The 17983-nt window shown below is 40.8% G+C and overlaps 1 protein-coding gene across 3 annotated transcripts in view; it reads left to right on the top strand.

Annotated features, from left to right (window-relative positions):
* Positions 1 to 17983, top strand: part of ZRANB3 (zinc finger RANBP2-type containing 3) — a 219011-nt gene that overhangs the window by 156240 nt on the left and 44788 nt on the right. For all 3 annotated transcript variants that reach the window (XM_040971500.1, XM_040971502.1, XM_040971501.1), the window contains 2 exons: positions 3028 to 3207; positions 6042 to 6194. In XM_040971500.1, the coding sequence (XP_040827434.1) occupies positions 3028 to 3207; positions 6042 to 6194 (333 nt within the window). The remainder of the gene's footprint in view (positions 1 to 3027; positions 3208 to 6041; positions 6195 to 17983) is intronic.

Raw genomic sequence — 17983 nt, 5'->3', positions numbered from 1 at the left:
TTTTCTCAAAGTTCTCTTACAGCACTTACCTGACTTGGTTGTATTTCCTCAGGGTTTGTGAGGTAAGGGGACCTGAGGGACCTTTCCTGACTCAGAACTGTTTCTGGAGTCCTGGTTTTATCTGTTGGTGTTATATTTAACTGCACATAAATGCAGCTCAGATTAAGAACAATGCAGATATACAATTGCATTCTCCTGTAGCCTGGCCAAGCCTCACTCAGCAGTTCCACAGAGTCATTAGGACCCTTTTGGCCTTTTTTTTTTTTAACCGCGTTAAGCAGCCTGATGGAGTGGCTCCAGCAGTTGCTGAGGAGAAGCACACTGCATCTGCCTGATCTGCATTTAGCCGCACGGCTGCCTGTGACTACTGGGGAAGCTGAGGGAGTAGCTGCTTTTCCTGCCATCCCAGCCACCTGCCCAAGCAATCAGGTGTTGTGTTACAAAGCAACCACCCCAAGATCCAAGTCCAGGAAAACAGTGGCAGCCTCTGCAATTCTGGCAGAAGGGATCTTTCTGGACAGATTTTTTGTTTGTTTCTCTGTTAACATTTAGAATGTTTCAACATAAATGTCGAGTCAACATACTTATCCTATGGAAGTTAACTGGCCTTATAGCTATGTCTAGTCTGGTATATGCCAAAGATCTGACTTTTTTTCTACCCCCAATTTTCTTTTTCTTTCTCCTGTATCTGAGGGAAGAGGGAAGACAAGTAGAGAAGCCATATCTAGCCTCCTAACTACCCTACTACCCAGAGATGGGGAACAGCCACCTGATAACCCAGGCTCCTCAATGTGGAGCAGGTTTCAAGGGTTCTATATAAGTGGTTTCAGTAGTTCTGAAATGCTGTCAGTTTCACCAATCCAAGGATGAGGGAATCTTTCCAATGTCCATTGGTTGACCTAGTCTTCCTTAGAGTCTCTATTTGCCCAGATATTTGCCGCCATTGTTTGGCTGGAGTAGTTGTCCAAGTTGTTCTGTTTACTGCCTCTGCTATTGTACCAGATATCCTCTGCAGGCCCCAAATGGACTGCCATATCCTCCATGTGCATCTGGACCTGCTGTCCACTGCTCTGTCTTTTCCACTGAGGAGGCCCAGTTCTGACATGCACTCAACAGTCAGTCCACCAATCCTGGATGTGAGCCCTCAGGTCGTTGCACGCCCCTGCCAGTGCCAACCCCACTCCCCCTGCAAGCCCACACACCAAGCCCCCACAAGCATGCACCAGGTAACTACTGGGCTTTACCCAGCTCCATTGGTGCCCCAGGTCGCCTGACCCAGGCTGCACTGGGCCCCTTCCAATGCAAACCTGCCCGCTACCTCCACCCAGGTGGGATAAAGGACCCAAGCCCCGCCAGATCCCTGTGGCCTGGGCTCATTGGCCTAACTCCCACCTTTTACCCATGTGATGCAATCAGAGATTCATGGATAAAACAGCACTAGAACTGTCAATAATTCAAATCAAAAATATTATGTCAATACTTACACATGTTGTGTTAAATTTTTCAATAAAATGACATTAAATATTTGAATATCCAGTCATAGAGATCATCAGAGGGGCTTTAAAAATTAGAAATTAGAAATAGAGTACTCATTACAGGGATTAAGTGGGAGAAAGCTAGGCAAGGGAATATGAGACTTTTTTGAATTAAGAAGTACAATGTAAAAATAAAAGTGATTTTGAAATTAAGAATGCATAGAAGATGCACATTGTATTCAAAGGATTATTCCTGTAGAATTTATATAAATCCCGATGCACATATTTGGAGACTATTATTGTCATGAGAATAAAGGAAAATGGAAAACACTTTGTTCTTGCTATTATAAATCTTAGTTTTAGTGTTCTAGCTTCTCAGAGTAAAATCGATACCAACCTATTTTTCCAATATTGTATTCTTATGTGGTCATATGGCGCATTTCACAGTTAGAGTTGTTCCTCTTCTTATATTTTCACTATTATCTCTAATGTTCTATGGCATTTTCAATCCTGGGTAATAGTGTGGTCTAACATCGTGATTGATTGACTCTGCCTAGGTTTTAATTGCTTTTATCTTGCTTTCTAACGTGACTAATTTTTAGTGAGTTTTCCAGCTTGGTAACTAGTGCAACCAGCTAGTGAATGCTAATATGACTAGTTTTATGAAAAGATGTAATATGAAAAGTTTTGAGTTATTCTATATTATACCATAATTGTAGCAGAGTAGTCACAAAAGTCAGTTATTCGTAGAAGTGTGTGAGCAGCATGGTTAGACGGCACTCCAAAAGGACAGTGGGACTGACAACTACCTAGTATCATTGACTACTGTGTGGCAGTGATAAATCCATGATTCACACTTCATTCTGCCTACCTACTTTAACATCATGCATTTTTGGCTATAGTTTAATTTTAGGAGATTTACTTTGTTTCCTGCATTGATTATAAGAGTTAGTATTTTCATGTTACACTATTTCAAACTCATGTAAAATGCAATTGTTCAAAAGGTATAGTTGCATTATGTACATATTGAGACAGAAAGCAGTAAACTTCAGGATCTGTGAGATGTAACATGCGGAATTTCACAGGAAGAAAACAGTATGACTGGAGCCTTGATTTTTTTATTTTATAGCCTGGCATTAAGAATTAAATAAAGGGGATGTCAATATACTCTTCCTAGTTGCTATGGATACCATGTGTTAGAAATTATATTATTTATAATGCATTTTATTAGATTTTCCAGTAGCAATGTGAATTCAGTACTCATTAGAGGATACAATGATTTTGTTTATATATATCCATCATACTGACTTTTGAAGTACTGAAATAGCTTTTAAATGTATTTTTTATAGTTCACCTGAATATATTGCAATATACAGTTCTCATTCACCTTTCATGGATAAAATATGAATTTGGTTTAAACAACTGATTTCTTTTAAGTCCTTCCATGTTCCCTTCTTCCCATTTAACACATTCAGAAAAATTGTATTATATGTGATTTTATGTTTTATTCTCATTTTGTGTGCCATTTCAGTGTTTACCTTATTTTATGTAGGGTTTAACATTTACTGCTGCTAGTCATGTTGTATTTGCTGAGTTGTATTGGGACCCTGGACATATAAAACAAGCCGAAGATCGTGCTCACCGAATTGGACAGTGCAGTTCTGTGAATATTCACTACCTGATCGCCAATGGAACTCTAGACACTTACATGTGGGGGATATTGAATCGTAAGGTAAAGCTTGGATTTGATACCCAGTCACTAACTTACTTGCCGTGATCCATACCTTACATGAATTAAGAGGCAGAATTTGATGTGTTCAGGGAAAGGCTATTTAACAAACCACACCATGATAATACAGTAATAGAAACCAAGTTCAGAAAAGGCTTCAGTTAGTAGTACCTTGCCTGCTATCCTGTGTAATAAGAGGCTTGATTTTCCATGTGTTCCTATCATCTTCTGAGCCTTTCTTCTACTTCTTCAGTGGCTGGGGTTACCAAGGAATCAGAATGTTTCAAGCCCCATGTCTTTCTGTAGCCACAAGGATTCGTGAGTTTCTAGTTTTAGAAAAAGGACAGCCTATACCCAGGCTTTGGAAACACAGGAATGATGTTGTTTGCTGTCTTCTCTCTGTAGTCTTTTTTTTCTCTCCAACTTTGAAGGGTGTTTATAGAAAGAATTTGACTAGGGATTAAAGGATTTTCTGTTTTAGTCCACTCAGGATGCTATAACAAAGTACTGTGGACTGAATGGTTTATAAATAACAGAAATTTATTTTTGAGTTTTCTGGAGGCTGGCCTTTCAGCGTGATCCGGTTCTTGTGAGGACCTTTTCTGAGTTGCAGATTTACTTCTTCACATAGTGGAATGAGAGCAAGAGACCCTTGGTATGAGCGGAATTCCCATTTGAAAACTCTACCTCCTTGACCTAATCACCTCTGAAAGCCCTAGCTTCCCAAAACTATCCTACTGAGAGTTAGATTTCAACATGAGGATACTGGAGAACCAAGTGCATTACATTATGCCTTGGCCTCCAAAATCCATGTCCTTTTCACATGAAGACTTCATTCTTCTACCTTAATGGCCATTGTTAACCCTAAAGTCTCAAATAACCTTCTAAATCCAATGAGAGTAAGTAAGACTTATCCTGAGGCAAAATTCCTCTCCATTCTTGAACCTGAGAAACTGAAAGAGTTGTGTGCTTCCAAACTACACCTAAGAGACAAGCATGGAGCAGACATTCCCAATCCAAAAGGAGAAAACAGATGAATGACTGATTCCAAGAAAGTCTAAAGCTTAGCAAGGAAAACTGTGTAAAATACTGTGCTCAAAATTAATCCTCCTTGGATGCATACTGTGCCTTCTGAGCCCACTGTGGGAATGTTCCTGCCTTCTGGATCCAGTAGAGTGAAAACATTGGCTAGATAGACATTGCCCAGACCAGCTCTCTGTGGTGGCCTCACCCAAGATGTAGTTCTCTGTGGGAGGAGGAATCACAAACTGAGGGCCCCACTAGGTAGCCCCACCTCCACAGTTATCTGGGGATTTTGTCTTATCCTTTGAAACCAGTGTGGAGACTGACCTGACCTGCAAGCCTCTGCACTGAGACCTATAGCCGAAGTGACAGCCCCGCCAATCTCTGAGTCCCCTTTGGATCCCTCCTTCCTTTGTCTCAAGAATAGATAAGGTCTGAGAATCTGAGAAGCCTGGCAGGCTTCTGTGTTCCTCTGTAGTCTCTCCTTGTTGCTCCCAGTTGGCTGCGTTTCATGCTGCTGACTCCCGTGGAGATGGCTCATGTAAATCTGAACAAATTTCTGAATCACGCACTTGGGTGAACCCTTGATAATCTGTTCACATCCTTTGCTAAATGAATAGGCTGAGAATTTCCTAAATTTTTAGGTATTCCTTCTTACTTTACAATTCCTGTCTTCCAAAATCATTTTTCTCTTCTTGCATTTTGATATAAGTAGTCAGGAGAAGCCAAATTGCTTCTTCAAGATTTGTTTCTGCAAGTCTCCTCAGTTAAATATGCTTATTACAAGTTCTACTTTTGACAAAGCATTAGAACATGAACACAATACTGCCAAGTTCTGTGCTACTTTATATCAATAATTAACTTTTGTCAGTTTCCAATAGAATTGAATCTTTATTTCCATGTGAGAGTTCCTTAGAGTGGCTTTTGCCATCCTTATTTCTACCAATATTCTGTTCCTTCTTCATCAGTATTCTTAGAGACAGAAGCCCTCTTCACAGATTTCCTCTCTGGCTGAAACTGCCTTTGACATTCTATTTATGCGGCAATCTAGGCATTTTATACCCTGTCCTTCACAGCTCTCCCAGTCTCTCCCCGTTGCCGAGCTCCAAAACACTTCCACAATTTTGCTGTTTCTTACAGCATTACACCTACCTTTTAAATTTTTATTTCTATATTAATTACTTTGGGATATTACCACAAAAGACTGGGTGGCTGAGAAAATAAAGAGAAATTTATTTCACCCACATCTGAAGGCTTCAGGTCTAAGAGCAGGGTGCCGGCAGGGTCTGATGAAGGCCTACCTTCAGGTTGCAGCTTCTCACATTAATTCTCACATGGTGAGCAAAGGCAGGATGACTCTCTGGGATGTCTTTCATGCAGACAGTAATTACATTCAGGACCTGCTGCCCTCACAACCTGATCACCAATATCCTTGCCTCACCTCGCTAACAAGGAAAGTTAGAATTTTTCAACCTAATGGATTAGAGTGGAACATAAGTAGTGCACTGCAATATTTGTGTAAGCACTGAGTACTCATATCTAGGTTTCATTTTTAAATTTATAAATATTGGGATTAAAAGTTATGAGAAAGGCAATTAGTAAATTTCTTTAGTTTTTCATCAAACATAGGATTCACTGACTTGATAACTGGGTCATGATTTTGAGTAGTTATATTATTAAAGTCCATGATGTATTGGAAAAATAAAAATGTCCTGTTAGACAGCTTGTGATTTAAGCACAAAATCTAGTGACTCCGGAGCTTGTCCTCTGTGAGATGAACTGTTGCAAACACCGTGTGTTTTTCCATCTTACAGGCTCGAGTTACAGGGAGCACACTAAATGGTAGGAAGGAACAGCTTCAGGCAGAGGAAGGGGATAAGGAAAAATGGGATTTCCTGCAGTTTGCTGAAGCTTGGACTCCAACCGAGTGTGCTGAAGAGCTCCAGAAGGATGTCCTGTTCACTCATGTAAGGTTCAATTTCTTGTCCATTTCTGTTTCTTTATTAACTGAAACTGTAAGTTTATCATATATCATTTTAAGTAAGAACTCTCAATTATTCATCCTAATAAAATGAGACTTGTCAAGTTGGAACACTCTTAGAACCCAAAATTAACACGGATAAAAGTAAGCTCTTATTTTCCCACAGTTTCTACACCCATTTGTTCATGTCCTTAGGTAAACAAGCCAAATAGATTCTAGCCTGCAGAGAAAAGTATAGGAATTCTATCTGTGACCCCGACGGTGTGATTAAATTAAATTAAATCTGCATCAAAAGACATGCATTATAAAGAAATAGTGTGAGATATGTGAATATTTCAAAGTCGGAAACTTAAGGGTGTCTGCATTACCATGTCTAAAGTATATGAAGAATTTATGCAATTTAGTAAAAATGCCCACAAATCAGCAGAAAATCAAAGAATGTCAATGTTAGAAAAGAAATGAATAGCCAACAGACATGGGGAACATGGCTCACTAACATAAGGTCGATGTAAAGATCGCTTTTACTGTTAAAATTAGCACTGGGTGGTGGGATACTTTCAGATCATGTGACAGTCCTGTTCCCAAAAACCCAGTGGTTTCACCATTCATTAATGACCTTTGCCTGGCTTAGGTTTGAAATGGTGGTGATTTCTTCAACTCTTCTGTATTAGCTAGCATTTTTCTGTGTTAAAAAAAAATTTCCTCCTCCTTAAAAAGTATCACTGCGAACTTAGAGGTTCTTTTCTTCACTTGATATTATTTAGTCTTTCACTTTTTTTTTTTTAAGTTAGATTATACTAGTGAGTTGTTTAAACTGGCTCTTCTACCACCAGCACCACTCCCACAACTTACCCATAATTCTAAATCTTTTTTTCTTGGAACACAATTTATTTACATTCACCTTGAAATTCCTTTCATACTGGTTTAGAACTAGCCATTTTTTTTTCTTGGTTCCTTTTTGCTTAAATGATATTTGTGCTTTAGGACTTTTAAGACTTACTCTGGGTCTGGGGCAATGGCTAAATCAGCTAATTCTCTGCATGTGAATGCCAGCATCCCATGTGGACAGCAATTCGTGTCCTGGCTACTGTTGTTCCTATTCAGCTCCCTGCTTATGGCAAAGGAAAGCAGTGGAGGATGACCCAAAGCCTTGGGATCCTGCACTCACATGAGAGACTGAGAAAAAGTTACTGGCTTCAGATCAGCTGAGCTCTGGCCATTGTGGCCATTTGGGTCGGAGCCAATGGTCGATAGATCTTTCTCTCTTACTCTGTGCTCTATCAATCTACCTTTCCAATAAGAATAAATAAATCTTTCTTTTAAAAACAAAGAGTTACAGGCCTGGCACAATTGCCCTGTGGCTAAATCCTCACCTTGCTGGGATTCCATATGGATACCGGTTTGTGTCCCAGCTACTCTACTTCCCATCCAGCTCTCTGCTTGTGCCTGGGAAAGCAGTAGAGGATGACTCAAAACCATAAGACTCTACACTCACATGAGGCACACAGAAGACGCTTCTGGCTCCTGGCTTCAGATTAGCTCAGCTTCAGGTGCTGAGGCCATTTGGCTAGTAAACCAATGGATGATAAATCTTTCTCTGTGTCTCTCCTCTCTCTAAATCTGCCTTTCCAAGAAAAATAAATTTTTTATTAAAAAGAAAAAAGATATTTACTCTGAGCTATCTTTGCTCCTAGGGTATTTTCTCATTGTACAGAGCTACATATGCACACACACACACATACACATTTGCATAAGTAGATAGATCAATATTCATATTTGAAGGCACTTCAGAAAATTCATAGAAAATGAAATTAAAATATATTTTGGTGCACAAAAATTGATATCCATGCATACCCATACTTCTAACAGTTTATGGAAATACATATTATGAAAAAAAACTGCATTGATGTCAAAATTCTTACATCTAAATAAGCTTATGTTTAAATTCCATTTTCCACTGACTTCTTGTTATATCCTTGTATGTAAATGATTGTAAGCCGCAAAGTTGTGCTAATTCTTCCAACTGAAACCCAGTATCACCAAAACTTTCTATTTCTTTTATTCAATGGCAAGAATGCTGATCCCAAACATCAACATACTTATTCATTTACTGTGTCCTTCAGTACTTGTGAAATAGTTTTAAAATTATACCTGAACCACTATCTACAAGTGAGTAAAATTCAAGTGCTTTGCAGTTCTCACTAAGGAAACATGGTCATGTAGTCTGCTTGAATTCTTTTGTTTCCATGTTGTTGATATGTATTTAGGTTCGTTTGTTTCTGTGTTTAGTTCTAGGTTTTTATTTTATAAATATTTTTAATCTAACTTTATATTTTAAACATTTAAAATAGTTAGCTAGTCAAAAAGTCAAAATTTAAAACTTTATTTAAAAAGCACACACAGAGAAGTCTCACTCTCATTCCTATTTTTGCTGCTACCTATCCTTGCTAGGTAACTACTTTTATGAATTTCTGATTTTTTCATGGCTTCTCTCTCTCTCTCTCTCTCTCTCTATCTCTATCTCTCTCTCTCTCTCCCTCTCTTTCTCTCCCTCTCTCTCTCCCCCCCCCTCTCCCTTTCAGATTTATTTCTTTATTTGAAAGTCATAGTTAAAGAAAAGCACAGAACTCTTCCATTCCCTAGTTCATCCCTGAGATGTTCATATTAGCCAGGGCTGGGCCAGCCTCAAGCCGGAAGCCAGGAGCTTCTTCGGGTCTTTCATTTGGCTGTAGAGGTCCAAACACTTGGGACATCCACTGAATTTGCCAGGCCGTTAGCAGGGAGCTGGATCAGTAGCAGAGGAGCTGGGACACAAACCTGTACCCACAGAGAATGCCACTATTAACAGGCAGTGGCTTTATCCAATATACCACAGTGTTGACCCTCTTTTAAGATTTTTTCAGGATTTATGAATTTATGATTGGAAGCTAAAGTTACAAAGAAAGAAGGAGTGACAGAGAAATCTTCTTCCCTCTCTTTCACTCCCAAATTGCCACAATAGCCAAGGGTAGACCAGGCCAAAGGCAGGAGCCAGCCTGGATCGCCATCTGGATCTCACACGTGAGTGTGGGCCAAGCACATGGACCGTCTTCTGTGGCTTTCCCCGGATACATAAGAAGGAAATGGGATTGGAAGTGGAGTAGTTGGAACACAAACTGGCACTCAGTGTGAGATGCTGGTCTTGAGTTGCATTCCACAGAATTATTATTTTTATGTGAAATTGCAATAAACTTTTCATATGTTTTCTTTGGAGGATTAGTGCATTTCCTGTCAAACACCACCCCGCCATGCCAAGGATACCAGAATGCCATTCTGCAAAATATTGATTAAAAATTAAAATGATTTCTTTACTATTTTTAAAAAGTTTAATTAATTGATTATTTGTAAGGCAGAGTGACAGAGTATGAGAAATAGAGGGAGACCCTCCATCTGCTGGCTCGCCACCCACATGCCTTATAATACCTAGAGCTGGACAGGGTTGTAACCATGAGCCAGAAACTCCATCCAGTTTTCCCACGTGGGTGTAGGTATCCAAATATTTGGGCCATCTGCTAGATCTCAAATGTATTAACAAAATATTGAATGGGAGCATGGATAGAATCCATCCCAGATACTCTTGATATAGGATACAGATATTCTAAGCTGCGATTTAACCATGCCACGAATACTTGCAATAATTTTTTTCCAGTAGAAAACTTTTCAAGGGCAAGGGTTTGGCACAGTAGTTAAAGATTACTTGGGATGTCCACATCCACTAAAAGAGCCTGGTTCAAGTCTCTTCTGCTTCATTCTGTCATGAATCCTGGGAGGAAGCAGATGCTGGCCCAAGTACTTGGCTCCTGCCACCCAAGTGGAAGTCCTGGGTGGATTTTCAGGCCCCTTGCTTCAGCCTGACCCAGCCCTGGCTCTTATGGACAGTTAAGGAATGAACCTGTAGATTGTAGACACCTGTTCCTATCTCTTTCTCTGCTTTTCAAGGAAAATGAAAATAAATTAGGAAAACAAAAAGCTCCCTACCTTTAACAGTGTTTATTACATTATGTTCTGCAAACAAAAAAAATCAGTGTAAATCCTAATTATTTCAAAAGTATATAAATAAAATGATTTGTGACCATTCTTTCTTTAAAATTTCCCAACTATGAAACTCTGTTTTATTTCTAATATAGGCAATTAGAATTTGAAACACGTTCTCCTGTATGTTACATGTTTATTGTGTCTTAAACATTTGGCTGAAGAAAATATCTATGTACGGAGTTTAAAAAAATAATTCTTACCGCATCTTAATTTCTAAGTTGGATGTGCATATTTTATAGTTTAGTGTTATTTTGAGCAGATTTCCTAGCACATTTCTTTATACACTCATGACTTTTGTAAAATGGAACCTTAAATGTAGAGACTCCTTATTTTTATTTGTTGGGCTTTCCTCTCACTTGTTTGGTATTTTACTAGCATATGAAATGCATTTTGTCTATTTATTTAAGAGGCAGAGGGACAGAAAAAGAGAACTGTTGTTCTCATCCATGGTTCTTTCCCAAATGCCTACAATGGCAAGGAATGGAACATGACCAAATCTATGGGCCAGGAGCTCAATCCAGGTCTCCCACAGGCTGAACACTCATTGATGCCTCCCAGGGTCTGCATTACCAGGAACCAGAAACAGAACTGAATATGAAACCCGGGCACTTGAGTGTGCGACACAGGTGTCTTCCCTACAAAGCTAAGCACTGCCTGGCAGTGTGCTTTGGTTGACTTGAGGTGGGCATGCCCTCCTGCTACTATATTCACTACCTTCCAGCCTCATGCATTTAAACTAATGTTCAGTTTGTTGAAAGATTCCAAGGGAACACAGTCTGAACTTCTCTTCTGAATGTTGTCAGAATTTCAGCATTTCCTATGGGAATTTGTCTATTTATATTCGTTTCTTACTGTACCTCTTTAAAAGCCTTCAGAAACTTTTTTTTTGTTTTGGCCAACATTTAGCATTTTTAAGGTACTTCCAATTTCGTCACTTAAACTTTGCTAAATTAACCACACTTGCCAATTGTCATCACAAAGTTTTAGCTGAAAAAGTTTGTAACCATTCTAATTGGGTGGTTTTTTAACAGCTTGTGCATAGTGCTGCAGTGTCAGCACTTTCAGAAATGTTTGTTTCATCTCTGTCCCAGCTCCCTGCTGCTGCAATTGGAGGGAGCTGGGGCAAATCAGAGCGACCTTCCACTGGAGGAGAACAGGTTGTGTGTGTGTCAGCACATGTCGCAGCCCAGCCTGTCAGCCCAGAGAAAGGGCAGGAGACCAAGGAGCAGAGTGAACCTGAAGGGCCAAAAAGGGGAAGGATCTCTAGCTCTCCATAATCTGCTGATTCCCGCCTCCCCCCTCGCACACACACACACGCGCGCGCGCGCACACACACACACACACACACACTCTCACACACTCACACACACACACACTCACATACACACTCACACACACACGCACCATCAATCCAACCATAGTCAAAATGCTGTGAGCCCTATAAAAGAGTTTTAGGAATGCAATGAATTCACTGAGTTTGACCCACTGGCCCCTAGTGAATTAGATTTCAAATGAATTGACTTTTAGAATATTAGTTATTGAGGCAATAAATCGCCTAGCCTTTGGAATTTGAGCATATTGATATTTCTGTGAGCTGATATAGAACCTGATAGCAGGATTTTTATGGAACCTGAAGTTAAATCTATACTAATCAAAAAGTTCGAATACTCCAAATGTCTATAAATTGAGGAGTAGCTAAGCAAAATGTAGCTGATCTGTACCACAAAATGTTATTCAGTCTTAAAAAAAATATGAGGGGGGCTGGTGTTGGGGTATAGCTGGCAAAGCTGCCATCCGTAACACTGACATCTCATGTTGGTGCTGGGTCATGTCCCAGCTGCTCCAGTTTTGACCCAGCTCCTGGTTAATGATCTGGGAAAAGCCATGGAAGATAAGCTAAATATTTAGGTTCCTGCCACCCACATGGGAGACACAGATGAAGCTCCTGGTTCCTGCCTTCAGATGACCGAGCCTGGCTTTTACAGCCATCTAGAGAGTGAACCAGTGAATGGATAGAAGCTCTGTTTCTCCCTTTATATAACTCTGCCTTTCAAATAAACCAGTCTCTTTTTTTTTAAGATTTATTTTATTATTTATATTGGAAACGCAGATATACAGAGAGGAGAGACAGAGAGGAAGATTTTCCGTCCGATGATTCACTCCTCAGGTGGCCAGAATGGCTGCAGCTGAGCCAATTCGAAGGCTGGAGCATCTTCTGGGTCTCCCACGCAGGTGCAGGGTCCCAAAGCTTTGGGCCGTCCTCGACTGCTTTCCCGGGTCACAAGCAGGGAGCTGGATGGGAAGCGGGGCTGCCAGGATTAGAACCGGCGCCCACATGGGATCCCGGGCGTGCAAGGCGAGGACCTTAACCACTGTGCCATCGCGCCGGGCCCAAATAAACCAGTCTTTAAGAAAAAGTTATCTTTTGATACATGTGGACAACATGAATGAGCTCTGAACATATTATGCTGAGTAAGGTAAGCCAGACACAAGGGCCTCATGTTTTATGAGAGGGGCCGACTTTCTCGGGAAGCAGGGAAAGCTGCTGCCTACAAAGCCAACATCCCATGTGGATGCTTAATTTGACCTTGCTGCTCCACTTTGACATTGTCTCCCTACCAATATGCTTGGCAAAGCAGAGGAAGATGGCCACATAGTTGGGCCCTGTGCTCACGTGGGAGACTCTGATGAAACTCCTGTCTTCTGGCTTTAGCCTGATTCAGTCCTGGCCATTGAGGCCAGTTAGGGAGGGAACCAGTAGAAGGAAGGGTTCTTTGTATTTCTCCCTCTCTCCTCTGTCTGTAACTTAGCCTTTCAAATCAATAAAGTATATCTTTAAAAAAGAGAGAAGAATGAGAAAAAATTGCCTAGACAAAGTATTTACATTATTGTTAATATCTTCTGCCAGCTTTCTCCTTGGTTATTACCTTCAAAACAATATGATCATGTGACCAGTTCTCTTCCCTCTCTTGTTATCACATGTTTTATTATGTATATTGAAAGGTGGAGAGACAGAGAAACAGGTAGAGATTTCCCCTCTACTGCTTCACTTCCTAGATACATGCAACAGCTAAGTCTAACCCAGGCTAAAGCCGCGAGCCAAGAGCTCCATGTGGGTCTTTTACGAAGAGGTGGCAGTGGCCCTAGTACCTAGGCTGCTTGCCGGATGCACATGAGCTAGAGGCTGGAATCAGGCAGCAGGGACTTCTGGTAGGGGATGCAGGTGCCTCAAGTTTCATCTTAATTCTTATGGCAAATGCCCGCTCCTCCCATTTCTCTTAATCAGAGTTCCTTTTCTACCACATAATTCAGCTAAATATCAGAATTAAAAGTAAACAAAAGGAACTAGGGCTGGAACTCAATCATTTATGCTGGCATAAGTGTACTGATTACTAAAATGCTGAAGTTTCCTGGTAATGGTTGGCAAATACCTCCGTTCCTCCAATTCAGGCCCCTCCACTGGTCTCCCCGTTATCTGGCACCTCTGCTTCAAACTATCATTGGCTAATATCCCTGCTGTGATGACTCTGCAGAAACTTAACCCACAAAAAATGTATGAGTCATAATTCTTCACCCAGCTTGGATATATTTACATCTTGTCAAAAAAATTATTTTTTTCATGAAGCTCAAAGTCTAACTTAGATGAAAAGAAAAAATTCTACCACCACAAAAATGGACTCTCTGACATCGTGAAGATAGTTTTTGGTCAAGCCTGTTGGGAGTTCTGTGCCCCTCCTGGATCTTGTTTCCCAAATTCTTTCTCTAGATTAGGGAAATTTTCCCTTATTATTTCGTTAAATACATTTGTAAACCCAGCTTCTCTTTCTGCACCTTCCGGAACTCCCATACCTCTTAATTTTGGCCTTTGAATAGTGTCTTTCAATTCTTGAATACTTTTTCTGACCTGATCCAGCTCTGCTTTTAGCTTTTTGTTTGTTTCCCCCCAGTGACAGGAAGCATTTTCTACTTTTTGAGATTCTTTCTTCTGTCTCCTTCATTCTATTTTGGAGTCTCTAGGGGAAGATTTTCTGTCCGATGATTCACTCCCCAAGTGAGCCACAACAGCTGGAGCTGAGACAATCCAGAGCCAGGAGCCAGGAACTTCTTCCGGGTATCTCACACGGGTGCAAGGTCCCAAGGCCTTGGGCCATCCTCGACTACTTTCCCAAGCCACAGCAGGGAGCTGGATGGGAAGTGGAGCTGCCGGGATTAGAACCAGTGCCCATATGGGATCCTGCGGTGTTCAAGGCGAGGACTTTAGCTGCTAGGCCACAGCGCCGGGCCCCTCTGTACTTTTTTTTTTTTAAATTTATTTATTTTTATTGGAAATGCAGATATACAGAGGAGGAGAGACAGAGAGGAAGATCTGTCCGATGGTTCACTCCCCAAGCAGCCGCAAGGGCTGGAGCTGAGCCACACTGAAGCAAGGAACCAGGAGCTTCTTCTAGGTTTCCCACGTGGGTGCAGGATCCCAAGGTTTTGGACTGTCCTTGATTGTTTTCCTAGGCCACAAGCAGGGAGCTGGATGGGAAGCAGGGCCGCCAGGATTAGAACCATCACCCATATGAGATCTTGGCATGTGCAAGGCAAGGACTTTATCATCTAGGCTGCCGCACCAGGCCCATGCATAAAGGTCTTAAATTGAATCCAAGCCTAATTTCCTGCATCCAACAAGCGCCTAAGGCTAGCAATGTCTGGTCAGCAATCGGCCATTGGGAACTGTCTCTGAGACAAGTTCTCAGGCAGCTACTAGACAGTGTCCAGAGGTGTCGGTGGCTCAGGGTCTGATGTGCCGTGAGTGAGAGGTTCACTGAGGACTGTAGTTCCTTCATGGGCACCAGTTGGTACTTAATAATACCCAAAAGTAGTTCCAGGCATTGTTTATACAACCCCTAAACTGGATCTGCTTGCCCAACACACAGAGAACAAACCACTGACATCAATCAGGGTGGTGGAAAAAAGTGGGTATTTATTGCAAAAACAGACACAAGCTCAGCAACTATTCCCAGGCTCCCCAAGTTAGGAGCCAATGTTCTCATCCACTTAAAATGGAGCCTGAGAAGTGTGTGATCAGCTGTTGTGTAAGTTCCTGATTGGTCAGTGTAGCCCCTGACTCTCCTGTAATTGGTCAGTGATGCCATGCGCTTTGGGGAGTTTGTGCTGGCCAGGTGAGCTTTGGTTGATCGGGAGGGTGACGAATTGTCACATGAATGTAGTAAGTACATTTTCTCCCACAATTCCCTGACAATACTAGTCATCAAAGTTGTTATCTACAGAGAATCAAGTGATTCTGTGATTAGAAAATTGTGCCCCTCCCTTAATTCAATGAATTCCTTTTTGTAAGGGCAGGCAGAGATACCTTGTGCCAGGGGAAACAGAGGGGAAGCTGGGTCCTACTCTTGCTTTATTATCTTTTGGTTTCATTTTCTCCAGTAATAATCAGCAACATCGTATTTCCAGTGATTTGGGATCCTGGGTCGCTAGATGGCTGCTCAGGTTCCTTCCATGCGTCGCTTGTGTACTGTGAAGTATCCTAAGACAGGCTTGTGCTTAGGACAGTGTAGCAACTTTCTGCATGGATTCTCATCTTTGAGTTGGAGTAGGCTGGAGCTGCTTCTATTGTATTATTCCAAGCACTTGTTCCTTTAATTTTGAAGCAGATCTCTAAGAAATTCTCACAGTCCCCCGGAACCATCACTCAGGTTTGCTTCTTGGCCACTCTTGCTTCCTTCCCCACTGAAGCCTCTACTTTTGTCCTCCCAGCTTGCATCATTCCTTCTTGTTCCTCCTTGCTGACCTTCCTTAGCCGGCCTCTGTGGTGGCAGCTTTGGCCTGGCTTACAGAACTGCCTTTTTTCCCCATCATAGCCATCCTTAGGTCTTCTGGTTTGTATCCTAAAGGGCTTTTGAAACATCATAGTCTCCCAAAAAGGAAATTTACATTTCAAACGCCCACATTTGCACTAAAAAGATGTCAGATGACTGTTGGTCTGCTGCAAAAATTCAGAAGGAGAGCTCTTTCACATAGCTGTGAAATTTAAAGACAATGTCAATAATGACAAAATGAACTTTTACATATTTATTACATGCCATCAACCTATAAAAACATTTGGTTTGTTGTGGACTCTAAAGTACAAATTAGAAAAATATACCTGGGTTCCTAATCACAGTAACTTTCTTTTTTTTTTTTTCTTTTTTTTTTTTTTTGGCTCCTAAGTCTAGTTCCCTGATTGAATGGTAGCAATGGAGAGAAATCTGGCTATAGAAGTTGTGGTATTCACAAAATCCCGATCTCTGTTGTCTAAAATCTCTTGTTTCTGACTGGTTTCTTGAAGGCATTAAGGTAGCAGAGCTGGTTTTGAACCTGGGTCTTTCTGCTCCATAGTTAGTCTTCAAACTCTGTCGAACTGTTGCAGTTAGCATGATTTGGGCCCTCAATAAATGTGTGTATAATGAATAAAACATTAAAACACTTCAATTTCATTTTCCAATATTTATGGAAGGAATATTCCGTACAGAGTATTCAAAGATCACTCACATGTATTAAGATGATATAAGCACAAATCAAAACCATAATAATGGTTAAAGTCCTCGCCTTGAGTGTGCAGGGATCCATATGGGCACTGGTTCTAATCCTGGCAGCCCCACTTCACATCCAGCTCCCTGCTTTTGGCCTGGGAATGCATTCAAGGACGGCCCAAAGCTTTGGGACCCTGCACCCACGTGGGAGTCCAGGAGGTAGCTCCTGGCTCTTGGTTTCGGATTGGCTCAGCTCCGGCCGTTGTGGCCACTTGGGGAGTGAACCATTGGATGAAACATCTTCCTCTCTGTCCCTCATCCTCTGTATATCTGCCTTTCAAGTAATAAAATGAATCTTAAAAAAAAAAAAAATTAGTGAGAGCAACTAGCTTAAAAAATATATATAATGAGATACAACTTCACTTGGGCTAAAATGACTAAAAATAAAAAAGACGAACATAAGTAATTACAGTAATGTAGAAAAATGGGAACACTTGGACATGCTGGTGGTAATATAAATCAGTGCAGCCATTTTGAAAACCAGTTGCAGTCCCTCACCGTGTTAAGTATAGAGCCACGATATGACTCCGCCAGTCTACTCCCAAGGGAATTAGAAATATATCCACACTAAAGCTTGTACATGAATATCGTAGCGGCATGATTCATGAAAGTCAAAAGGTTAGAGAAGTCAGAATAAGTATAAATTGATTGATGAATAGGTAAACAAAATTTAGTTTGTCAATTATAATAGCCTTAAAAAAGAAATTAAATACTGATATAGTGTAATAAAGATGGACCTTGAAAATATTGTGCCAGACACAAAGCTACATATTGCAAGACTTGATTTATATAAACTGGGGGCTTGGAAAAGTTCTTTTTGAGCTGTGACAGTGTTCAACAACTAATCATTAGTGATGGTTGCATCACTCTGAATATGCTAAATATCAATGACTTGGATACTTTAAAAGGGTTAATTTTATGATAAATAAATTATGTCTCAATAAAGCGATTTTTAATGGATTATATGCCAGGATCTAAGAATGCCAAGATAAGGGAAACATCTGCCTTTCCTTTGGAGCACCTCTTCAGTTGGATGAGACTATTATAAGCAAGTCGTTTTCTTGCCGTATGATAAATATGAAAGTAGAGGTATAAATCAAGCTGTAGATATATTAAAAAAATA

This window comes from Ochotona curzoniae, unplaced genomic scaffold (assembly GCF_017591425.1).
Source record: "Ochotona curzoniae isolate NIBS_2020 unplaced genomic scaffold, NIBS_Ocur_1.0 contig_2210, whole genome shotgun sequence".
NCBI classification, from domain to species: domain Eukaryota; kingdom Metazoa; phylum Chordata; class Mammalia; order Lagomorpha; family Ochotonidae; genus Ochotona; species Ochotona curzoniae.
Note: the sequence above shows the minus strand (reverse complement) of the source record. Positions and strands in the feature narration are given on the sequence as shown.